At 39.6% G+C, this 20154-nt stretch overlaps 1 protein-coding gene across 2 annotated transcripts in view; it reads right to left on the reverse strand.

The window, feature by feature from the left end:
* ldlrad4a (low density lipoprotein receptor class A domain containing 4a) overlaps positions 1–20154 on the reverse strand; it is a 106314-nt gene that overhangs the window by 3995 nt on the left and 82165 nt on the right. For both annotated transcript variants that reach the window (XM_016252034.1, XM_016252035.1), the window contains 2 exons: positions 1308–1462; positions 334–387 (listed from right to left, as the gene is read on the reverse strand). In XM_016252034.1, coding sequence (XP_016107520.1) covers positions 334–387; positions 1308–1462 — 209 coding nt within the window. The remainder of the gene's footprint in view (positions 1–333; positions 388–1307; positions 1463–20154) is intronic.

The raw sequence follows: 20154 nt of genomic DNA on the forward strand, positions 1-20154 counted from the left end.
GATTCTTTGATCAATAGAAAGTTCATGCATCCTTGCTGAATAAAAGTATTAACTTATTAACAGTAGTGTATATTTAGTAAACATTACATATAAGTAAATATGGCTCTTTATGACTTTGCACTGTTATATTGTTGTATATAATAAAAAGGATATATTTGTATTTATTTAGTGCAAATAGAGTCATTTCAGAGCATTAATGTTGAAATATGTTGATTGTCCATGAAAGGGTGAAAGAAATATTATGATTTTACAAAATTATCGTAGCTATGTTGCCCAGCCATAGACACGACAGTAAAACATAAGAGAAGTTGAATAATATGTCAGTTAACTAACCTCAGTGGCTCCTTGTTGCGTCACCAAACTATCTGTTGGCCATGCACAGCCGTCCTATGATAGAGAAAAGAAAGGCCGATGTGAGTCATGCATTAAGAACAAGACAAATCAACTTCATCTCATGCATTCGAGTTTTAAGTTTGGGTAGAAATACTCAAATTCGCTCCAGGCATCAGAAAAGTTTATCTAAATGCACATGCAGTAAATATGAGAATATATTAATATCATGCATTATTAATTCAAGACTGCTGGTTAGTCTTCATGCAGCTTTAGAAACTGTGCTATTCTCTAAATATGAGCTTGTTTCTGAATTTAAGAGCTTGGTTCCTTTCATGCACTGCATCTGTTCCTAAATCACATCTTCACCTTCTTCATATCTTTTTATGACTCTCTCTCTCTCTCTCTCGTTCTGGGAGGTGCGTCTAGACAAGCATGTCTCGCTCTCAACTACAGGACGTAAATCAACATAAAGAAGAACCAGAGATGTGCAGAACTACGTATTTCCAAAATCAACTAGTCTGTGGGTTACCTACAAATGACTAGTTTGACTTCTGTATGAATAGGTTGGTTTAGCGTCAAGCCCACTATCAGACATGTTTCTTAATGAAATATGGATAACGCTAACCTTTTATAGCACAAAATGACCATAGTCCACACAGAAAACAGAGACCTGTGGATTATAATGCATTATAAAAAATATTAAAGGCACAAGTCAACCTCACTAATGGAGCCAGTCGACCATCCTGACCCATCCCTAGTAACTACATAATGCATTTGTGCAGGTGTACCGACACAAAGACCCTGAAGCTGGCACGCACATCGCTGAGTCCCATATGAACACGGTCACAAAGTCACACACATGGTGATCAAACAAAAGAACAGGAACTCTACACCCACTCAGTGTGCACACAGACAGGACACACATGGTGACTGGAGAATCAAACACACACACACACACACACACACACGCTTACCGGCTGCATGCCCTCCTCTCGTTGACGGGCCTGGCTGTGGCGTGTGAGGAAGGCCCAGGCCGATAGCCGATAGTGGTTCAGCAAACAGATGATTACAACTACCATTACAGTCATCACCACAATTATGATTATTATCTGAACAAACTCCAGTTCAGCTGCAAGACAAGAAAACAGAGAGAAAACCATTAGCATATTTCACACATGCACAGAGCTGCAGAAGTTACAACATTTTTATATTTTCAATCTATTTTCCCTGTGCAATCTAGTTCCTGCTAGGTTTTTTTTTTATTGCTTGTTTTATTATCCGCCAGTTGAAAATCATAGCTTGATTGCTTAAAAAGATAAACACCACATCTAACCTCAAAAATGCACATAGTTTGACCAGATTTCATTCATGTTTGCAGCATAAACAGTACAAGACAAGCATTCACTTTTAGGGGTTATGTTTCATTGAAAATAGTGATTACTGTTAATGATTTATGAGCTTTCAGGAACATCAGAGAGGCAATGTAAAGCTAGACAGCTGCTTATGAATACAAGTAATGACCAAGCGGCAACCTCCCGCTCTCTCTCGTGAAGCCAACACGGAAGTGACTTAAACTGTAATTCATCGACAGGCCGCTAGAGGCTAGCTGCAAAAGGGAGTCAAATCCCATAGACCCCCATGTTAAAATGCCCAACTTTACAGCAGAAATAAACGTGTTTACAGCCTGGTTCAAAAAATTATTTTGGTCTATATAGCTAATTTTGCCCTTCATGATAACTGAGAGGGGGGTGAATTTTTTTACAACTCATCCGTTTAAATTATATTAAGCCTTAAAGTTCTGCATAATTAAGGGCGTGGCCACTTGAGTGACAGGTGGATTGCCGCTGCTGTCACCACTGTCGAGCTAGGTGGGCATGGTTTCAGCAACCAGCTCCCGCCTCTTTGCCCATTTTCAATTATCCGGGAGTGACGCGCTGCCAAGATGGTGACGACCGACTCCGCCCACTTTGAGCTTCAAAAACGCTCTTCAGGAACCTACGGGTGACGTCACCAAAAGGGTTTGGCTGCAGCCTTGCACTTGCACTCTCAGACTTGCACTCTCAGACACTTGCGCTTCCGCTAGCGACGTCACTTGCAGTCTTTATTTTTTATTTTGTTCTATTTTTTATTACTTTTTGCTTGAATCTCTCAACATTTTACAACAGTAGCCAGGTGGTGAAGACAAGAAAAAAGAAACTAAATTACAATGTCACTTGCAATCGCCACTTGCACTCTCCGCTACCTGCGACGTCACTTGCAATCGACACAAATCGTGCGTGTTGCCAATGGAGACAAGACGCTGTGGTGCTGATTAAACGATTACAACTAATTTAGTACTATAACATACAGGGTCCTGCAAGAAAAAGACAAGGCCTGCAAATCTGTCGCCACAGAACAGCAGAATATGAACGCATGGCACAAAGTATCTCGTTAAGCGTTTTCCTCCTATAGAAAAAAATAAACACTTAACATGGCGTAATGTATTAAGATGCTATTAAAATATCAAATTAAATATACAGTTTATTAATATAATGAGTATGTATATAGTATTTTCCTCCCATACCGCAAAACGTGGCATGATGTGGCATAATGGACTTTTTGTGTTAAGCGTTTTTCCATATAGAATAAACAGTCTACAGCTCTTTTATATCATAGTCTTTGTCCATTAAGCTACATTACGTGTTTTATTTATAATGATTTTCTATGGGAGGAAAATGTTTAACGTGCAATTTTACGCATTGCGTTCTGGGCTCGTCTGCTTGCCTGTATGGAGTTGATCCTTTTAAAATCACTTAATGCATTTCATAATGCACGTTCATATTTGCTGTTCTGTATATACTTTGAGTCAACAACAAGACATATAGGCTACTGAATTGTCTTTATCATCCGTTGTTATGCCACATTAAGCGTTTTGCTGTATGGGAGGACAAGTGAAAGTTTGCGCATTGTGTTCATGGCCATCTGCTTGCCTTGTAGTACATTAAATAATAACTATATATTGTATGTATCTTAATACATTAAGCCATGTTAAGTGTTTATGTTTAGGAGGAAAACGCTTAACGAGAAACTTTGTGCCATGCGTTCATATTCTGCTGTTCTGTGGCCACGGATTTGCAGGTCTTGTCTTTTTCTTGCAGGACCCTGTATGTTATAGTATAAAATTAGTTGTAATCATTTAATCACCACCACAGCGTCTTGTCTCCATTGGCAACACACACGATTTGTGTCGATTGCAAGTGACGTCGCAGGTAGCGGAGAGTGCAAGTGGCGATTGCAAGTGACATTGTAAGTTAGTTACTTTTTTTCTTGTCTTCACCACCTGGCTACTGTTGTAAAATGTTGAGAGATTCAAACAAAACGTAATCAATAAATAGAACAAAATAAAAAAATAAAAAAGACTGCAAGTGACGTCAATTGCGGAAGCGCAAATCGCGGAAGTGCAAGTCTGAGAGTGCAAGTGCAAGTCTGCAGCCAGACCTTTCTCGACGTCACGGACACTACGTCCATGTTTTTATACAGTCTATGGCAGTGGTTCCCAAACCTGTCCTGGAGGCCCCCCTGCCCTGCACCTTTTGTATGTCACCCTTATCTAACACACCTGATTCCACTCATCAGCTAAAGACTGCAAGAACTAAATTGGGTGTGTCTGATTAGGGAGACATACAAAATGTGCAGGGCAGGGGGTCCTCCAGGACAGGTTTGGGAACCACTGGTCTATGGTAATGACATGGCAAGCCCATCATGTTCTTCATTCTTACCACCAGGGGGCAGTAACGTGAACACAACTGAGAGTATCGAGATTGACAGACCAAAATCAGACTTCAAAAGTGACGCGACAGACTAATCCACAAAAATGTGTGACAACATGACGTTTCAAATGGCTTTTCTGACCTACATCAAGTCAAAGAATGGAGATAAAAGAGAAACGAGAGAGTTTTGGGGTTATTTTTATTATTAATGTGATTTGGATTTTAACAAGAGCAGCACAGCTCAATACGTCTGCTAGGCCACAGCTCTGATTTCATAAACTGATTATGTCATGGGTAGACCTCACTCAATCAAAGGAAGGAATTCATTTTTTGTTAATCTCGTCATCCTTCCTCATCTCAGAGGAGCATGTATTGAGAATCCTTTGAAAGGAAGTGCCTGAATGAACATGACAGTCTACTCATCATCGCTTTAGTGATGCTTCTCCAGCAATTGTGAAAAACGCTCAGACATGTTGTTCCAAACAGGGTAGACCTCTCTTTCAACCTCCTGCCGACCCTTGAAGACACAGATGGGCCCAGTCAAAACAGACTTGTTCTTCAGTCACATGAAAACCATGTAGAAATATGCCACACATACATTCAGAGAAATCTTGTTATCCCTGCTGCCCACTGACTGAGTAACCCAGACAATTGCATCTGACACGTGAAGGTTTATTATGAGACAATGGAAAAACTGCTGCAAAGCTGCGTGCGACACTGAAGTAAACCCTCACACAAACACCATCAGCTGTCTAACACAGTCTACACTAGGGTGATCATACGTGCCATTTTCCCAGGACGCGTCCTGGCCAGGAGTTCTATATTGCCTAAAATATCTAGGTTTTGGCTTTGTTTGCGTGTGCAGACTGTTCGATTTAAGACAACAAAATACCTCGAGAGCATTTTGAAAGCATAAGGAACCGTCTGTATGGTATTTTGATGTCATACACCGATCGGCCTGCACACGCAAACAAAACAAATAACTAGATATTTTAGGCAATATAGAAATCCTGGCCAGGATGCGTCCTGGGAAAATGGCATGTATGGTCACCCTAGTCTACACTGATGTTAATGGTAATCATTGTCAAACATACAGCTATGACATCAGCAACACACGGGGCTTTTTTTTTACGCAGGAAAAAAGATCTGAACGAAATGGGTGCTTTGACGGTCTTTTCCAAGAAGCTACAAATTCAAATTCATCCTCTTTAAAGTCGGCATCTATTTTCCAAATGCATGTTATATATCTTATTGTGAACATTTAATTTTATTAATTGACCTCATAAAGTTTCACAACAATTTCATGACGGGATCTTCTGGTGAAAACATCAGACTTCTCTCTGGTAATGTATGCTGGACTTCTCCCATCATTCAGTCCACTTGATCCGGCCCCTGCAAGCTTATCTGCCTCCACTTTTGAGTGCAACATCCACCTCTCTCAATCCAATCACCATCCGATGCATTAAACCAAGTCCTCGCTCTTTTTTGATAATCCGTAACACTCGGATAAACATCACCATAAAGAAGAAAAGATCTGTCACTACTTCCGGTAGTTCCTCATTGCGACTTTAAGTCAAATTAATCAATCAACCTCAATAACTGACTTCTCAGTGGACTAGTCAACCATCCTGACTCCTCTCTACTGAAAACCAGTTTTGTGTACTGTAGCTAGCAGTTTCTTTAGGTGAGCAGTCTCAAAACTTTAGTTTCTGACCTTTCCATCATGGCCACTTTCTCTCTACAAGAACAAGGCCGTACCCAAGATGCAGTTGGGCCATGTAGTGACAATGTTAAATAAGCTGCGTTGGCGCTGGCTCTTTGCCACGGCTCCTCTGGAGAGAGTGCTTGCAAGACAAGGCCCCATCTGTTGAGGGCTTGGAGGAGAGGACCAGAGACCAGACGCAGCCCAGGAGTTAACCCAGCACAGGAGATAAACCGGCCCAAATCTGCTGCTCCTAACCGGATTATGGCCTGAACCAACTCCAAGAGACAGACAACTGGTGGTAGTTTGAGGGGGATTGGGAGGGGTGAACATGTAACTGACACATCTCATCCTCCGAGACACTAGGGTTGTAATCTCAGCCAACCTAGAGTAGCAGGCACTGCTCTAGCACCATTCCTCCATCCAGGACTGTCCACTGCTACTTTAACACACTGTAACAGTTTTCTCTAAGCTGCCAGGCTAATCTTCTCAGAGCATCCTCACTCGGTCCTCCTTAAAAATGACCTGTTCTGACCCAAACAACCCAAACAAGAGATGATGGCATCTAATGCGGTAAAAATGGACTGTAGTCAGTGGGGTTGTGCCGATAAACGATAGTATTGTGTATCGACGATAGTCAGAGATATCGCCTGTGGCTCATGCCTTTTACGATATCAAGACTATTTTTATTATTATTATTATTATCAGGCTAGTAATACTAGCTAATTAATATTAGGGCTTATTTGTTCCATCATATTTATTTTTCTGTGTTTTTACAGTGTTGCGTGTTATAACCAATCACACTTGATTCCATACCTGTCAACCCTCCTGTTTTTTCCGGGATTCTCCCGCATTTTACCATTCTATTCCGCTATCATCCTGTTTAAATATTTTCCCATATTTTTAATCTTTCTACTAAAAAAAAAAAATTCCACTGGGCGTATTTTATATGTTTGCTACATTTGCTTACAGTAAAACTCCCGTAATTTGTATGGGCCAAACCTATGATTATATATGAATAATCACGTTAACAAATTCCAAGGTTGTCCAGTTGCCAGATCTTGTATGAAATGCATCTTTCTCGCATGATCGATGCATACAAATTTCAACCCATTTCTCTCCTCAACTTGGCAACCTACAGCCCAGTGATGCTATTGATATGTGCGCAGGTACCGCGGGAAGGAAACAATGATCACTGGTAGAAATGGGAGGAGAAGACTCAGGTGGTGCTCCAGTGAAAAAAACTAAATATACATGTAAATTGAGATATAGCTTACACTTCAAAAGGCTATGGTTTAATTGATTAAATATTTCAAAGTCAGGTGCTGCGCTGCTTTGTTTACTGCAGTTACGAGGGAAAAGGCTATATCCTGGCGAAAAGCGCCTTAGCTTTTCCTAGCCTTAAAGTCCTAGCCTTACCCTGGAGTTGGTTCCCTCTCCGGCTATGAAAATAAGTAAATAATTAAATAAATTAGCATGATAATATTGTGTATCGGCGATCTCACAGGCTGACGATAGGACGATATGACTATGGAGCATATTTCCCAACACTAGTAGTCAGGGTGGGCTCAAATGAAAAGGCTGAGGTACAGGTGTACAGTCCATTCAATAGGTTGTACGGACTTGTCTATTTTCCACAACTGATGCTGATACAACTTTTGCTCACTAAAATTATTATAATTTTTTTTTTGGAAAGACACCTTTTTAAAGTTTTGCCAGCTAAACAATCAACACCTATACCTATACCAACTCTACATCTTTCTCACACAGATTTAATTTGTCAAATTAAATATGCCTCCTAACCTTACTAGGGTCCATTAAAAGTAGGAGTGTATCGGGTGTGACTGGTCTTGATTTGTTTTAGCCAAATTAGCTACTACTCAGATACCAATGAAACTGAATTCAATGTGAGTCATCAGCTGTTTCATCACTACACTAACAGCGCAAGTTACATAAACTCGTAATCCCTATATAAAATCATATTCCTTGAGCCTCGTTTAACCTTCCCTGTGCTAATCGGAGGGCTCAAGCATTTAAGTCAGACGTGACGGCATTCCGGAAGATCTGTTAATGTATTATGATTACAGACACAAACCCCAGAGAGAGCAGACACAACAAACCATTGTCAGTCTGTTTGCAACAGGGCAGAAATGTAAACAGGCTGCGATAATGTGGCAACAACTGCGCAACAGTGAGGGAGAGAGGCAGCTGGGCTAATTCGGGTTAGCCTTATGCGGACTCTCTGAGATCAGACAGCTCAATCCTCTTACTGCTATGTATGCTGCTCCATTGTGTTGTTAGCTAAGAGGAGATATGTGCTAACACCTGTCACAGAGCCTCTAACAGGCTCTTAGGTGAACTGGGTGCGGCGTTGTTCAAGCAGTCGCCACCTCGTCTCTAAGGTCGTCTCTAGCACAGAAGTGTGCTAGAAACTGCGGGACTGCTCTCTTCTGCAGAGGCCATTCTGTTACTGAGCTGAAGGAAATGGAGGAGGCATTACATAAGCCTATTCGAAACTTTTTTCCCCCTCTCTCTCTCTCACTCTCTTTTTTTATACTGTGCTCAAAAGCTGCAAAGACAACCAAGTCTGGCCTCCAGATCTATATTTCATGAAGCCATTTCCTGGTTCCTCCTCTCCACAGTTTCATAACAGAAGGAAAACAGCTGTGCTCTCACGATCTGGGAGGAAAGTGCTTCATCTCCAAATGTCTCCCCGGTACAGTAATATTCTCATGGAGTCGGGCACAGTACGTGGAGATCATGTCATGAGAGATCCAACAGTTGAACTCACAGCAGTGAGGGAAACTTCTTAGAATGGGCTTTGAACTCATACCAAAGCACACATTACACAACAGATTTCCAAGGGAAAGAGTGTGTGTGTGCAGTGAACGACTAATTTCCAAGTGACTTCATCGGCATGGCAAGACAGCGGGGACGAGAGAAAAACATTGAAAGTTTCCTTGCGTCTTCTTTAGTTTGGGCCAGCTTGTGTTGCAGGGATCACAAAATTCCCAGTAGATTCCATGCACAAACCTGCAGCTGAACATGCAGCCACCCATGTTGGCATTCATGACTGAAGGTTGTACTGGTAACTGGAGAAAAAACAGAGATGGACATATCAAGTCATAATACCACTGCTTCATCAAGCACAAGCCTTAATCTAGTTAACCATCCATTCACCCACGTCAGTGCACGCACTAGACAACAAAGGCGTTATGGGAACTTGAGAAGGGACGCGTTGCCCCCTCCTTCTGTGTTATCTGAGTTGTCCCACCAGAATGCCAGACAAAAGGAAAGGGCATAAGCCAGACGCCCATGTGGGATGGAGACTTGCGAGACGGCAGGTTTCACCCAGAAACGGGAAGACTGAAGCACGTCTCACTGCTGCAGTAAATGCCCCTTTCTGGAACATTCCCTAGCAACATGCTATGAGTCACTTTATGAGAGGCTGTGGAAGGGGCAAAATAACGAAAGAAAGAAAGACCGAAAAGAAATGTCTGCAGAAGGTTGCTAAACCGAAGTATTGCTATTTTAGTAAATATTTGCAGGCTACAACTGTATGGGACTTATTGTACCCAGAACGGACAGAAAAGAAAGAAAGGAATGGAATTTTCTTGTTCTTCTGTTTTGGGGAAACTGAGAGAAAGGGGAGGGTAAGCTTGTGAAGTCTTTCACCAGAGCAGCCCTTTTCTGGTGTGACAGACATTTTCCATTCACACACAAGGTGTGTGAAAAAACGCAAGAGACGGAGTGTGAGAGAGACAGAGAGTATGTGGGAGACAGAGGAAAGAAAGAGAGAAAGTGAGGACAATTTAATAAAGTCTCATGGAACAAATGAGATCAGAGAACAACTCAAAGAGCCACCCAAAAAAAACAAATACGGGCCAAATCTAAGAACTTGTGGCACACCATATTCAATCACTATAAAAAGCGGCGTAAAAATGAACGGCACTATCTAACACATGGCCTTTCACAGTGGGAGAGATAGCAGGAAGTGCAATGGAGAACTAGGGTGCATTTAATCGTGCCAGTGGCAGGAGCTATTCGTCTGTGCCTCGCTGGCAAAGCGGCACTGTCACCTAAGCAGGGCGCAAGCCACTGACCTCGCTCTCTAATCTGAGATAAAGCACTCGTATTAAAGAGATGCCCCATACGGGCACCAGACACGTCTAGACTCCCCATGCCATAACACCCACTTTTCTTTAATTATTTAACCTCCCGGTAAGACTGTACAAGATAAGCTCTGCCTAGTCCCAGACGCCACCTGCTACAAAGTCTCCCTACTCCCACCCCCAACCTACAGCTCATCTCATCCCACCGGTGACACCTACTTACCGCAAATATTGTTTTACATCCCTCTCCTCCTCTTCTTCCATTCGACACCCCCTTCTTTTCCTCCTCCACCTCTCACTACCGTTCGCCCAGGCGGATTGAGTCATATCCCCTTGAAACAGGACCCAGCCCTGGGTTTAGTTCTTCATCAAATAGTTTTTGGTACATGATGTTCTTTCTGTAGTTCTGACTGCATGACAGAGCTCTTCAAAAGCACTCTACAGTGGAACAGCATGTGTGCTGACAATGTACAATAAACATCGTCCTCTGGAAACTTTTGGTTCCTTGTAAACATGTGTAAACTAACATGTGAAGATATGCTTCATATGTAGCTTTCATCTTCACAATCACATTTTCACCCTCATAATCAATGTTATTCCATGGTGAGAGGCTGTTCCTCACTGGTGGTCTCTGTCCACAGGGAAGTCTTGAGAGCAGGCATGTGGGGACCTCACACTGAGGCATGCTGGGATACTACACATTCTGCTCAGACCAACTCCACTCAACCCACATCCTGAAGGATTTGTACCACCTATTGTAAAAAGACAGACGATCGAGGGTCATACAGAGCTGTTCCAAATCTCTGTGAATGCAGGGTTTTCGGATCTATGCATTGAAACTTGTGCAAAACCAACTGTACTTCCATAGTTTGTGTATTTCTGAGTATTTAATTATGAAAAACAACTCGAAAGAGAACTGATTGGATTGTGAAAATTGAGCATTCAATACCAGAATGGACAGACCATGTTGTAAACTTTATTACATTAACATTATCTGGCATTAAATTACTGTTTTAACTTTTGAAAGGTTGCACTGCCTACAACAGAAGCCTAAAATATAAATGCCCAAATGGTTAATATTAACGAATAGCCCACAAAACCTAGGTGACGTCAAACAAAAATTTAAGTAAAAGGTGAAAGATTAACATTTGCTTTCCATTAACATGCACTGACATGCACAACAACACCAGGAACATGTATTAAGGTAAGATATAGGGTCAATTTTAATTTCATTTAGACTTTAAATTGGTTAACATGCAGCAGAGGAGGGAACACAAGCAGAAACAACACAAATATGTTTAAAGGGGTCATATGATGCGATTTCAAGTTTTCCTTTCTAGACCAGCTTCATCACTGTGTCTGTCACGAGACTCTGTTCCCCTTTCGGGCTCTGTCTTTACATTTATTTTGAAAGATGAAGCTCGCGATTATGGTAAGGGGTGTTACATTTCCGACGAGTGCTTGCGGTGTTCGGCCAATCACAATGCACTGGGTCAGCTGGCCAATCAGAGCAGACTGCGCTTGTCGGAAGGAGGGACTTTGTAGAAAACGAAGCGTTTGAGAGAGGCGGGGCATAGAGGACCTACAATAATGTACAGTATTTTAAAAATAATGTGTTTTTTGAACATTAAAGCATGTCAACATATTCTGTTACACCAAATACATAAAATAATGATCTTTAAAAAAGCATCATATGACCCCTTTAACTGTCTGTGTATTTTGAACTGCTCTGGCATCAGTGAGCCAAACCCTCATTTTTGTATCAAAAGATTAAATTACCTAGTTACTCTCATTTTAAAACTTCAATTTTCCTCCATTTTGTTTATCTGCACTGCATGAACTGAGCAACATAAATGATTAGAGAGCAAATGGCTCGATGGCTCTTACAACAGAAAGAAGTGTCACAGTGCAAATAGCTCTCTCAAACATGCATGTGTCACGCTGCCAAACCCCAGACAAAGTCTATGGTTTCCCTCTGTGATAATTTCCATTATCTCTTTGGAAAAGTAAAGAAAGAACGCTAAGCCTTGATAGCTTTAATCCTGGCAGGAGAATGTCTTCAAAACATAGCGCTGGGAGAATAACTGCGAACATCAAGTCAACAACATGATGATTATTATGACGGGGTTCAGCATGTGACTTCACTGACTGCTGTAATACAAGATGTGAAGGTAAGAGCCCATCCTATCTGAACACTGACTCACTAGATTAACACACAAACAACCCCTCGGCCTCCACGCGCTCCCTGAGGAACACACTACCTCCAGTGCATCATCTCCTACGCAACTGACACTGCCGTACACGTGGTTGACGAACGGGACCAAAAAAGAACTGGAAACAAAAAACGTACAACAGAATAAAACATGCTAGAAATGTCCTTCTTGATCACAGAATGGACAGTTCTTGTCCTGGAGGCTGATTGGTCAATACAGCGTTCCAGCTGTGATAAAATACCCCATAAAGTAACAACTATGATCTATATACACTGCGCACCTCCCAAAGATGCCAACTATTAACTTTAGTTTACATGTCAATGAAAAACACTTGAACGTGAATTTGCTTATATTTTGTAAAAGCAATAAGACACGTATAGCTTGTGCTATATGGCGAATCGTCATCACTTAAGGGTTTGCAGTTACTACACTGCACTCTTTAGCCATAACTTTATTGACACTACAGAATGTCCTCTCGTATCCTTTTGGTTAAGTATCCATAAGGAAAAATGATATTAACAGGTAAAAACAACACAATAATTGTCTAGTAGGTCACTTATGGACCAGTGTAGAAATCGATATTCGATTGCATAGCAGCATTTTACAAGTTGAGCTGTGTGTTTTTAACAAACCGCACAGGCCACTTGCAGCATAAACCAGCCTCACTTTCTCAGTAAAACTAACTGCACCGGTCACAATAATGTGAAGAGACATTGTTACTCATGTTTTCATTTTGTTGGTTGCATGTGAGGTATGTTCTGAATACATGTTGCCAAAAACAACATACAATTTTAACCTGCATTTGGCAGTTATTAGGTCCTTTCGCACCGCGGGAACCTTTTCATAGTACCAGAACTAATTGTGGAACTACCCACTTTTTGGCGTGTTCGCACCGCCGGAACTGGGTGCGATTTTAGTACCGGACTGCCTTTTTCGAGAACCAAATTAGCTCCTACTCCGGAGCAGGGTCGAACCAGCACAACTGGTACTAATCGTGACGCAAGTAGACATTGATTGGCCAAACGCGTATGAAAACGCTCTCACCCGCCATGATTTAAAATGCCGTGTAAACATACTGTAAACATTGTGTCAACTTATTTCGCAAGTATGGAGAACAGCGATAGATGGACGGACGCTGAAGTGCCGGCACTTGTAGCAAATGTAGCGCTGTCAGTTGTCGTTGGAGATTCTTAGTCCTCCTTTCCGTTCTTTCAATCGCTTTACGTATACGTCGACTTTCCATGTCCATTATTGTGAAACCCGCGAGACACAACAAAAACACAGCTCCGATCACAGCGTCCTCCATCCTCCTGTTGTTAATGTTGTTCTTCTTTGTTTCTGTTGTTGAACGCCGCGCACAAATGACGTCGCTGTCGACCGGCTTACGTCACTTCTTAGTACACACTCTCGGTGCGAATGCAACCCTTTAAATGGTACTGGGAAATAGTTCGCGCAAAATCATCCCAGTACTTTAGTGCTGTACATTTAGTTCTGGAACTAAAGCGGTGCGAAAGGCCCTATTGAGTGTCACGCTTTGGACCCTGTTTATATGTAACACAACATCTAATATAACACAAGGCAGCATTATATATGTCTAACAGTCTTGTGTGATTGAGGTGCTTGTAATGTGATAAGCACAAATCTGATTCCTACCCCTCAAAATAACTGTTTAAATAAAATATATAGTTAGATAATACAAATGACGGGGCAATTTAAGAGGTAATTTTTCCAGACAGGCCAACTGCTGACAATCTTAATAAAATAATGCTCCCCCATTCTCTCAGTTTGGAGCAGAAAGGGGTGACTGACATAATCAGATCCCCGACAGACTTTCAAATGAGGGTCAGGACACATCCCTCCCCCAATTTCAGCAACCAAAAACACAACAACAAAACTATAATGTGATGAGGGTTTAATGCTGCTATGTTTGTATATAAGAAACTCAACAGTAATACTACAATGCATTATTCAATGGTTTTGTTTAAGTACAATTGGGAATATTACAATGATTGAAATGCATGTTTTATTTGGCCATTACATGTTCCAAAACTTGGCTTCACAATCCCTCTCTGCATTAAACTCAAGTAGAAAAAAAAAAAGTTCAAAATGTTTGATTCAATTACACAATTTATGTGTTGTGTAATGACTGTGTCTGTGTTATGGATCAAAATTCAATTTCTTATATTGGGGCATATTAATAATAATTATTTAAGATAATTTTGTAAAAAAAAAAAAAAAAAAGTGGAAAAGATGCCTTTATTTTTATTAAGATTTTACGTCTTGTGTTAAACATTTGCTGTGAAATAAATCAAGAAAATTACACAAATCCAAACATCAATGTTTGCTGTGAAATATAAACCTAAAATATTCAAATTATTGCTAAAATAATTCTTTACGTTTCGACAGGGTTCTTTTTCTAGTAATTTCCAATGCTGAACAGATTGTTTTTGTATTTAAATCAGGCAGCCTGCACTCCACGGGGCCAAGCACGATGAATGAGAAGCGAAGGGTTACGGCAGAGACCTTCTGACCTTTGAACCCTGAGAGCAGGGGGTAGGAGAGCTGCTGTCTGAGAGCAGGACCCAGTGCATGCATGCCTGATGAGAGGGGATGGGTGTGAGACACGCAGTCTGATAGCATCACGTCTGATCTGATTCTGTTGTGTCTGCTGTCTGCTCGGCTGTCTCTTTTGCCCCGAGCACCAATGCACCATTTTACAACAACAAAAAAAGGCAGCGGAAGGGAGGCCAGACGCTGTGTGTGTTATGCGGACAAATCCTTTACATTCCTGGGGAAAAGCTAAACAGCGACGTTGCTTTAGATAGGTCTGCGTTCTGCCACGACGGTTTTGAAAACCGCACGCAGGATTTTTAAATCCAACATCTATGTCTGCATTAAAAATACGCTTTTCTTCTATAAACTTCTTTTTCTTATGTTCTGTTTTTGCGTTCAGACAATTAAAGGATATTGGCTTCACAGCTAACCACAAAAAAAAAAATTATAATAAAATAAAATAAAAAATAAATAAATCATTAACATGTGCGTCTAAAGCGCATTGCATTTTTGTTCAGACGCTGTGTGTGTTATGCGGACAAATCCTTTACATTCCTGGGGAAAAGCTAAACAGCGACGTTGCTTTAGATAGGTCTGCGTTCTGCCACGACGGTTTTGAAAACCGCACGCAGGATTTTTAAATCTATGTCTGCATTAAAAATACGCTTTTCTTCTATAAACTTCTTTTTCTTATGTTCTGTTTTTGCGTTCAGACAATTAAAGGATATTGGCTTCACAGCTAACCACAAAAAAAAATTATAATAAAATAAAATAAAAAATAAATAAATCATTAACATGTGCGTCTAAAGCGCATTGCATTTTTGTTCTTTATGCTCTAATTTAGCTTTTTTTTTTTTTTTTAAGAAACAAAAAAAACAGCATTTAAACTTCAAACTTGCATTTAAACATACATAGAAATATTTTGTTAGATCAATATTTATTTTGACCAATAAAAGCCAATAAATGTACTACTATTTGGCCATTTTGACCAATAACCAAAACAAAAGTTAGTTTTTAAATCTAATTAAATCAAAATTAAATAAACTTAAAATATACACTAGCTTTCAAAAGTTATGCACACCAAGGCTGCACTTATTTAATCACAAATACAGCAAAAACAGAGAGATATTATTACAATTTAAAGCAACTGTTTTATATTGTAATATATGTTCAAATGTAATTTATTTCTGTGATCAAAGCTGAATTTTCAGCATCATTACTCCAGTCTTCAGTGTCACAAGATCCTTCAGAAATCATTTTAATATGCTGATTTGCTGCTCAAGAAACATTTCTTATTATTATCAATGTTGTGCTGCTTCATTTTTTTTCTCAATTTTTTAATTAACTCAAACTTCTAAACAGTAGTGATTTTAATATGCTGCTCAAGAAACATTTCTTATTATTATCAATGTTGTGCTGCTTCATTTTTTTTCTCAATTTTTTTAATTTTTTAATTATCTAAACAGTAGTGTATTTGTGGTGAATTTTGAGAAAATAGTTAAAAAAAAAATTATTTCCATTATATCCATTATCAGCACACCCCCATCAGACAGCATGAATACATACGTGGATCTGTCCACATACGACTCTGTCAGACACGTACAAAACACACAACGCCGAACCCCCAGCATGACTACCAAACTCCTCTGAGCCCAGTCCCCGGGGCCCGTGGAGAGTCCCAGAGGGTGGGGGTGGGGGCCAGACACAAAGGAGGGGACCATGGCCAATGTCAAGGCTGGCTGACTGCTGCGGGTGAGGCTCAGCTGCTGCTGTCAGAGGGCAAACGAGTGGAGGGTGACACCCGGAGCTGCCCCCTCTTTGCCTTCCAAAGACACCCGGAATACCGTGGCGAAACGACCCAACAACACTCACATAAACAAACAAACAGAGGCTGGGTTTGAGGCTATCCAGTCACCAGAGAGTAACTAAAATAGACATGCTAACTCAACTACACTGAAAAATATGGAGGTAAAACAGTTTTAGTAAATTTCTAATAAATTTCACAAATAACTACAAAAAAACGGCAAGTAATGCACTGAATTAAACATGAAATTTTGAAGTAATAAGAGTGAAATTGTAAAATATAGATGGATTAACTTTTAATTTTCAAATTTTTAACCAGTACGACAGTAGCTCAGATGTTTTCAAAAGCTTTCCCATGAACATTTCCTTGAATGTTTTCATGACGTTTTCCAACAAGTTATATTGTAGTGCGATTAACGCAACATCACAGGTTTTAATGGATAATCAGTAAACAAGTGTGCTCTTAAAATGTCTAACCTGGTCTCATGAGAAATCTGAGCAGGGATGATTTCCTAGGAATTCATTTGATTGTTTTTAGTAAAACAAGCATGAAGGTCCACCTCTAAACCTAACCTTCGGTGGGGCACAAGCAGATCATAGGAAAACATATGAACGAGACCGTACAAATTCATATGAATTAGCTACAAATTTGCAAAAAAATGTAAAATAGTTACGAGAGATTGTATTGAAATGGATAAGTCTTGGGGGGAAAAGCATTGGCGATTCTGATTCATTCTAGTGAATCAGTTTGTTCAAGTGGTTTACGTGAATGAATCGATATAAAAACAATCCACAGATTTAGGTCTTCTTTTTCAGCTATTTAGTTAAATACTAACATTTCGGTTATACAAAGTAAGGTGTAATTTAGTTTAGTTTTGTTCTTTAGTGTAATGAAGTTTAATCTTGTTAGTGCCCTAAATTGAGATGTTCTGTGCCAGAAAAGTAAGGTTCTGATTAAATTATACATTATTGCATTGTTTACTTCTACTGTACACTGAAAATAAATGGAGTAGGATTTATTTTGAAACAATTTTCACTCAGAAATAATACATTTCACAAATAATTACAAAGAAACAGCAAGTAACGCTGAATTAACCATGAGATTTTAAAATAGAAAGACAAAAACAGTACTTTCTTGTAAACTGTACTCCGATAAAATCATTTTTACAGTGTTTTTTGTTGTCAAAAGCAGCTTGTCTGTAGTCCTTTGAACTACATGTAATTAACATGTGCGTCTAAAGCGCATTGCATTTTTGTTCTTTATGCTCTAATTTAGCTTTTTTTTTTTTTTTTAAGAAACAAAAAAAACAGCATTTAAACTTCAAACTTGCATTTAAACATACATAGAAATATTTTGTTAGATCAATATTTATTTTGACCAATAAAAGCCAATAAATGTACTACTATTTGGCCATTTTGACCAATAACCAAAACAAATGTTAGTTTTTAAATCTAATTAAATCAAAATTAAATAAACTTAAAATATACACTAGCTTCCAAAAGTTATGCACACCAAGGCTGCACTTATTTAATCACAAATACAGCAAAAACAGAGAGATATTATTACAATTTAAAGCAACTGTTTTATATTGTAATATATGTTCAAATGTAATTTATTTCTGTGATCAAAGCTGAATTTTCAGCATCATTACTCCAGTCTTCAGTGTCACAAGATCCTTCAGAAATCATTTTAATATGCTGATTTGCTGCTCAAGAAACATTTCTTATTATTATCAATGTTGTGCTGCTTCATTTTTTTTCTCAATTTTTTAATTAACTCAAACTTCTAAACAGTAGTGTATTTGTGGTGAATTTTGAGAAAATAGTTAAAAAAAAAATTATTTCCATTATATCCATTATCAGCACACCCCCATCAGACAGCATGAATACATACGTGGATCTGTCCACATACGACTCTGTCAGACACGTACAAAACACACAACGCCGAACCCCCAGCATGACTACCAAACTCCTCTGAGCCCAGTCCCCGGGGCCCGTGGAGAGTCCCAGAGGGTGGGGGTGGGGGCCAGACACAAAGGAGGGGACCATGGCCAATGTCAAGGCTGGCTGACTGCTGCGGGTGAGGCTCAGCTGCTGCTGTCAGAGGGCAAACGAGTGGAGGGTGACACCCGGAGCTGCCCCCTCTTTGCCTTCCAAAGACACCCGGAATACCGTGGCGAAACGACCCAACAACACTCACATAAACAAACAAACAGAGGCTGGGTTTGAGGCTATCCAGTCACCAGAGAGTAACTAAAATAGACATGCTAACTCAACTACACTGAAAAATATGGAGGTAAAACAGTTTTAGTAAATTTCTAATAAATTTCACAAATAACTACAAAAAAACGGCAAGTAATGCACTGAATTAAACATGAAATTTTGAAGTAATAAGAGTGAAATTGTAAAATATAGATGGATTAACTTTTAATTTTCAAATTTTTAACCAGTACGACAGTAGCTCAGATGTTTTCAAAAGCTTTCCCATGAACATTTCCTTGAATGTTTTCATGACGTTTTCCAACAAGTTATATTGTAGTGCGATTAACGCAACATCACAGGTTTTAATGGATAATCAGTAAACAAGTGTGCTCTTAAAATGTCTAACCTGGTCTCATGAGAAATCTGAGCAGGGATGATTTCCTAGGAATTCATTTGATTGTTTTTAGTAAAACAAGCATGAAGGTCCACCTCTAAACCTAACCTTCGGTGGGGCACAAGCAGATCATAGGAAAACATATGAACGAGACCGTACAAATTCATATGAATTAGCTACAAATTTGCAAAAAAATGTAAAATAGTTACGAGAGATTGTATTGAAATGGATAAGTCTTGGGGGGAAAAGCATTGGCGATTCTGATTCATTCTAGTGAATCAGTTTGTTCAAGTGGTTTACGTGAATGAATCGATATAAAAACAATCCACAGATTTAGGTCTTCTTTTTCAGCTATTTAGTTAAATACTAACATTTCGGTTATACAAAGTAAGGTGTAATTTAGTTTAGTTTTGTTCTTTAGTGTAATGAAGTTTAATCTTGTTAGTGCCCTAAATTGAGATGTTCTGTGCCAGAAAAGTAAGGTTCTGATTAAATTATACATTATTGCATTGTTTACTTCTACTGTACACTGAAAATAAATGGAGTAGGATTTATTTTGAAACAATTTTCACTCAGAAATAATACATTTCACAAATAATTACAAAGAAACAGCAAGTAACGCTGAATTAACCATGAGATTTTAAAATAGAAAGACAAAAACAGTACTTTCTTGTAAACTGTACTCCGATAAAATCATTTTTACAGTGTTTTTTGTTGTCAAAAGCAGCTTGTCTGTAGTCCTTTGAACTACATGTAATTATAAGCAGCTTGTAGCTTGGGAAGCTACTGTTTCAAAGTAGCTTCCTGCCAGTCACAAAGAGAGACGTTTTTCAGTTGCTGTCCAAGAGACACATTTCATTAGCACAGCGTTGTTATCTTGGTGGAGTGGATCTTCGGCAGGTTTAATGATCTGACGGAAATGGAATGGTGCGATTTAGTGCGTTTCGTTTTAGTACTGTTGTAAAAGATGAATCTAGTTACCCCTCAGCAGGCCGACCCACCCCCTGTGTGCCTTAAAACCCTTTTGACATGACACCGAGCACACACACACACACACCCTCCTCGGAGCGAGAGCAGGCCATACAAAGATTAG

The sequence above is a fragment of the Sinocyclocheilus grahami genome, unplaced genomic scaffold, assembly GCF_001515645.1.
Source record: "Sinocyclocheilus grahami isolate Dianchi unplaced genomic scaffold, SAMN03320097.WGS_v1.1 scaffold1083.1, whole genome shotgun sequence".
NCBI classification, from domain to species: domain Eukaryota; kingdom Metazoa; phylum Chordata; class Actinopteri; order Cypriniformes; family Cyprinidae; genus Sinocyclocheilus; species Sinocyclocheilus grahami.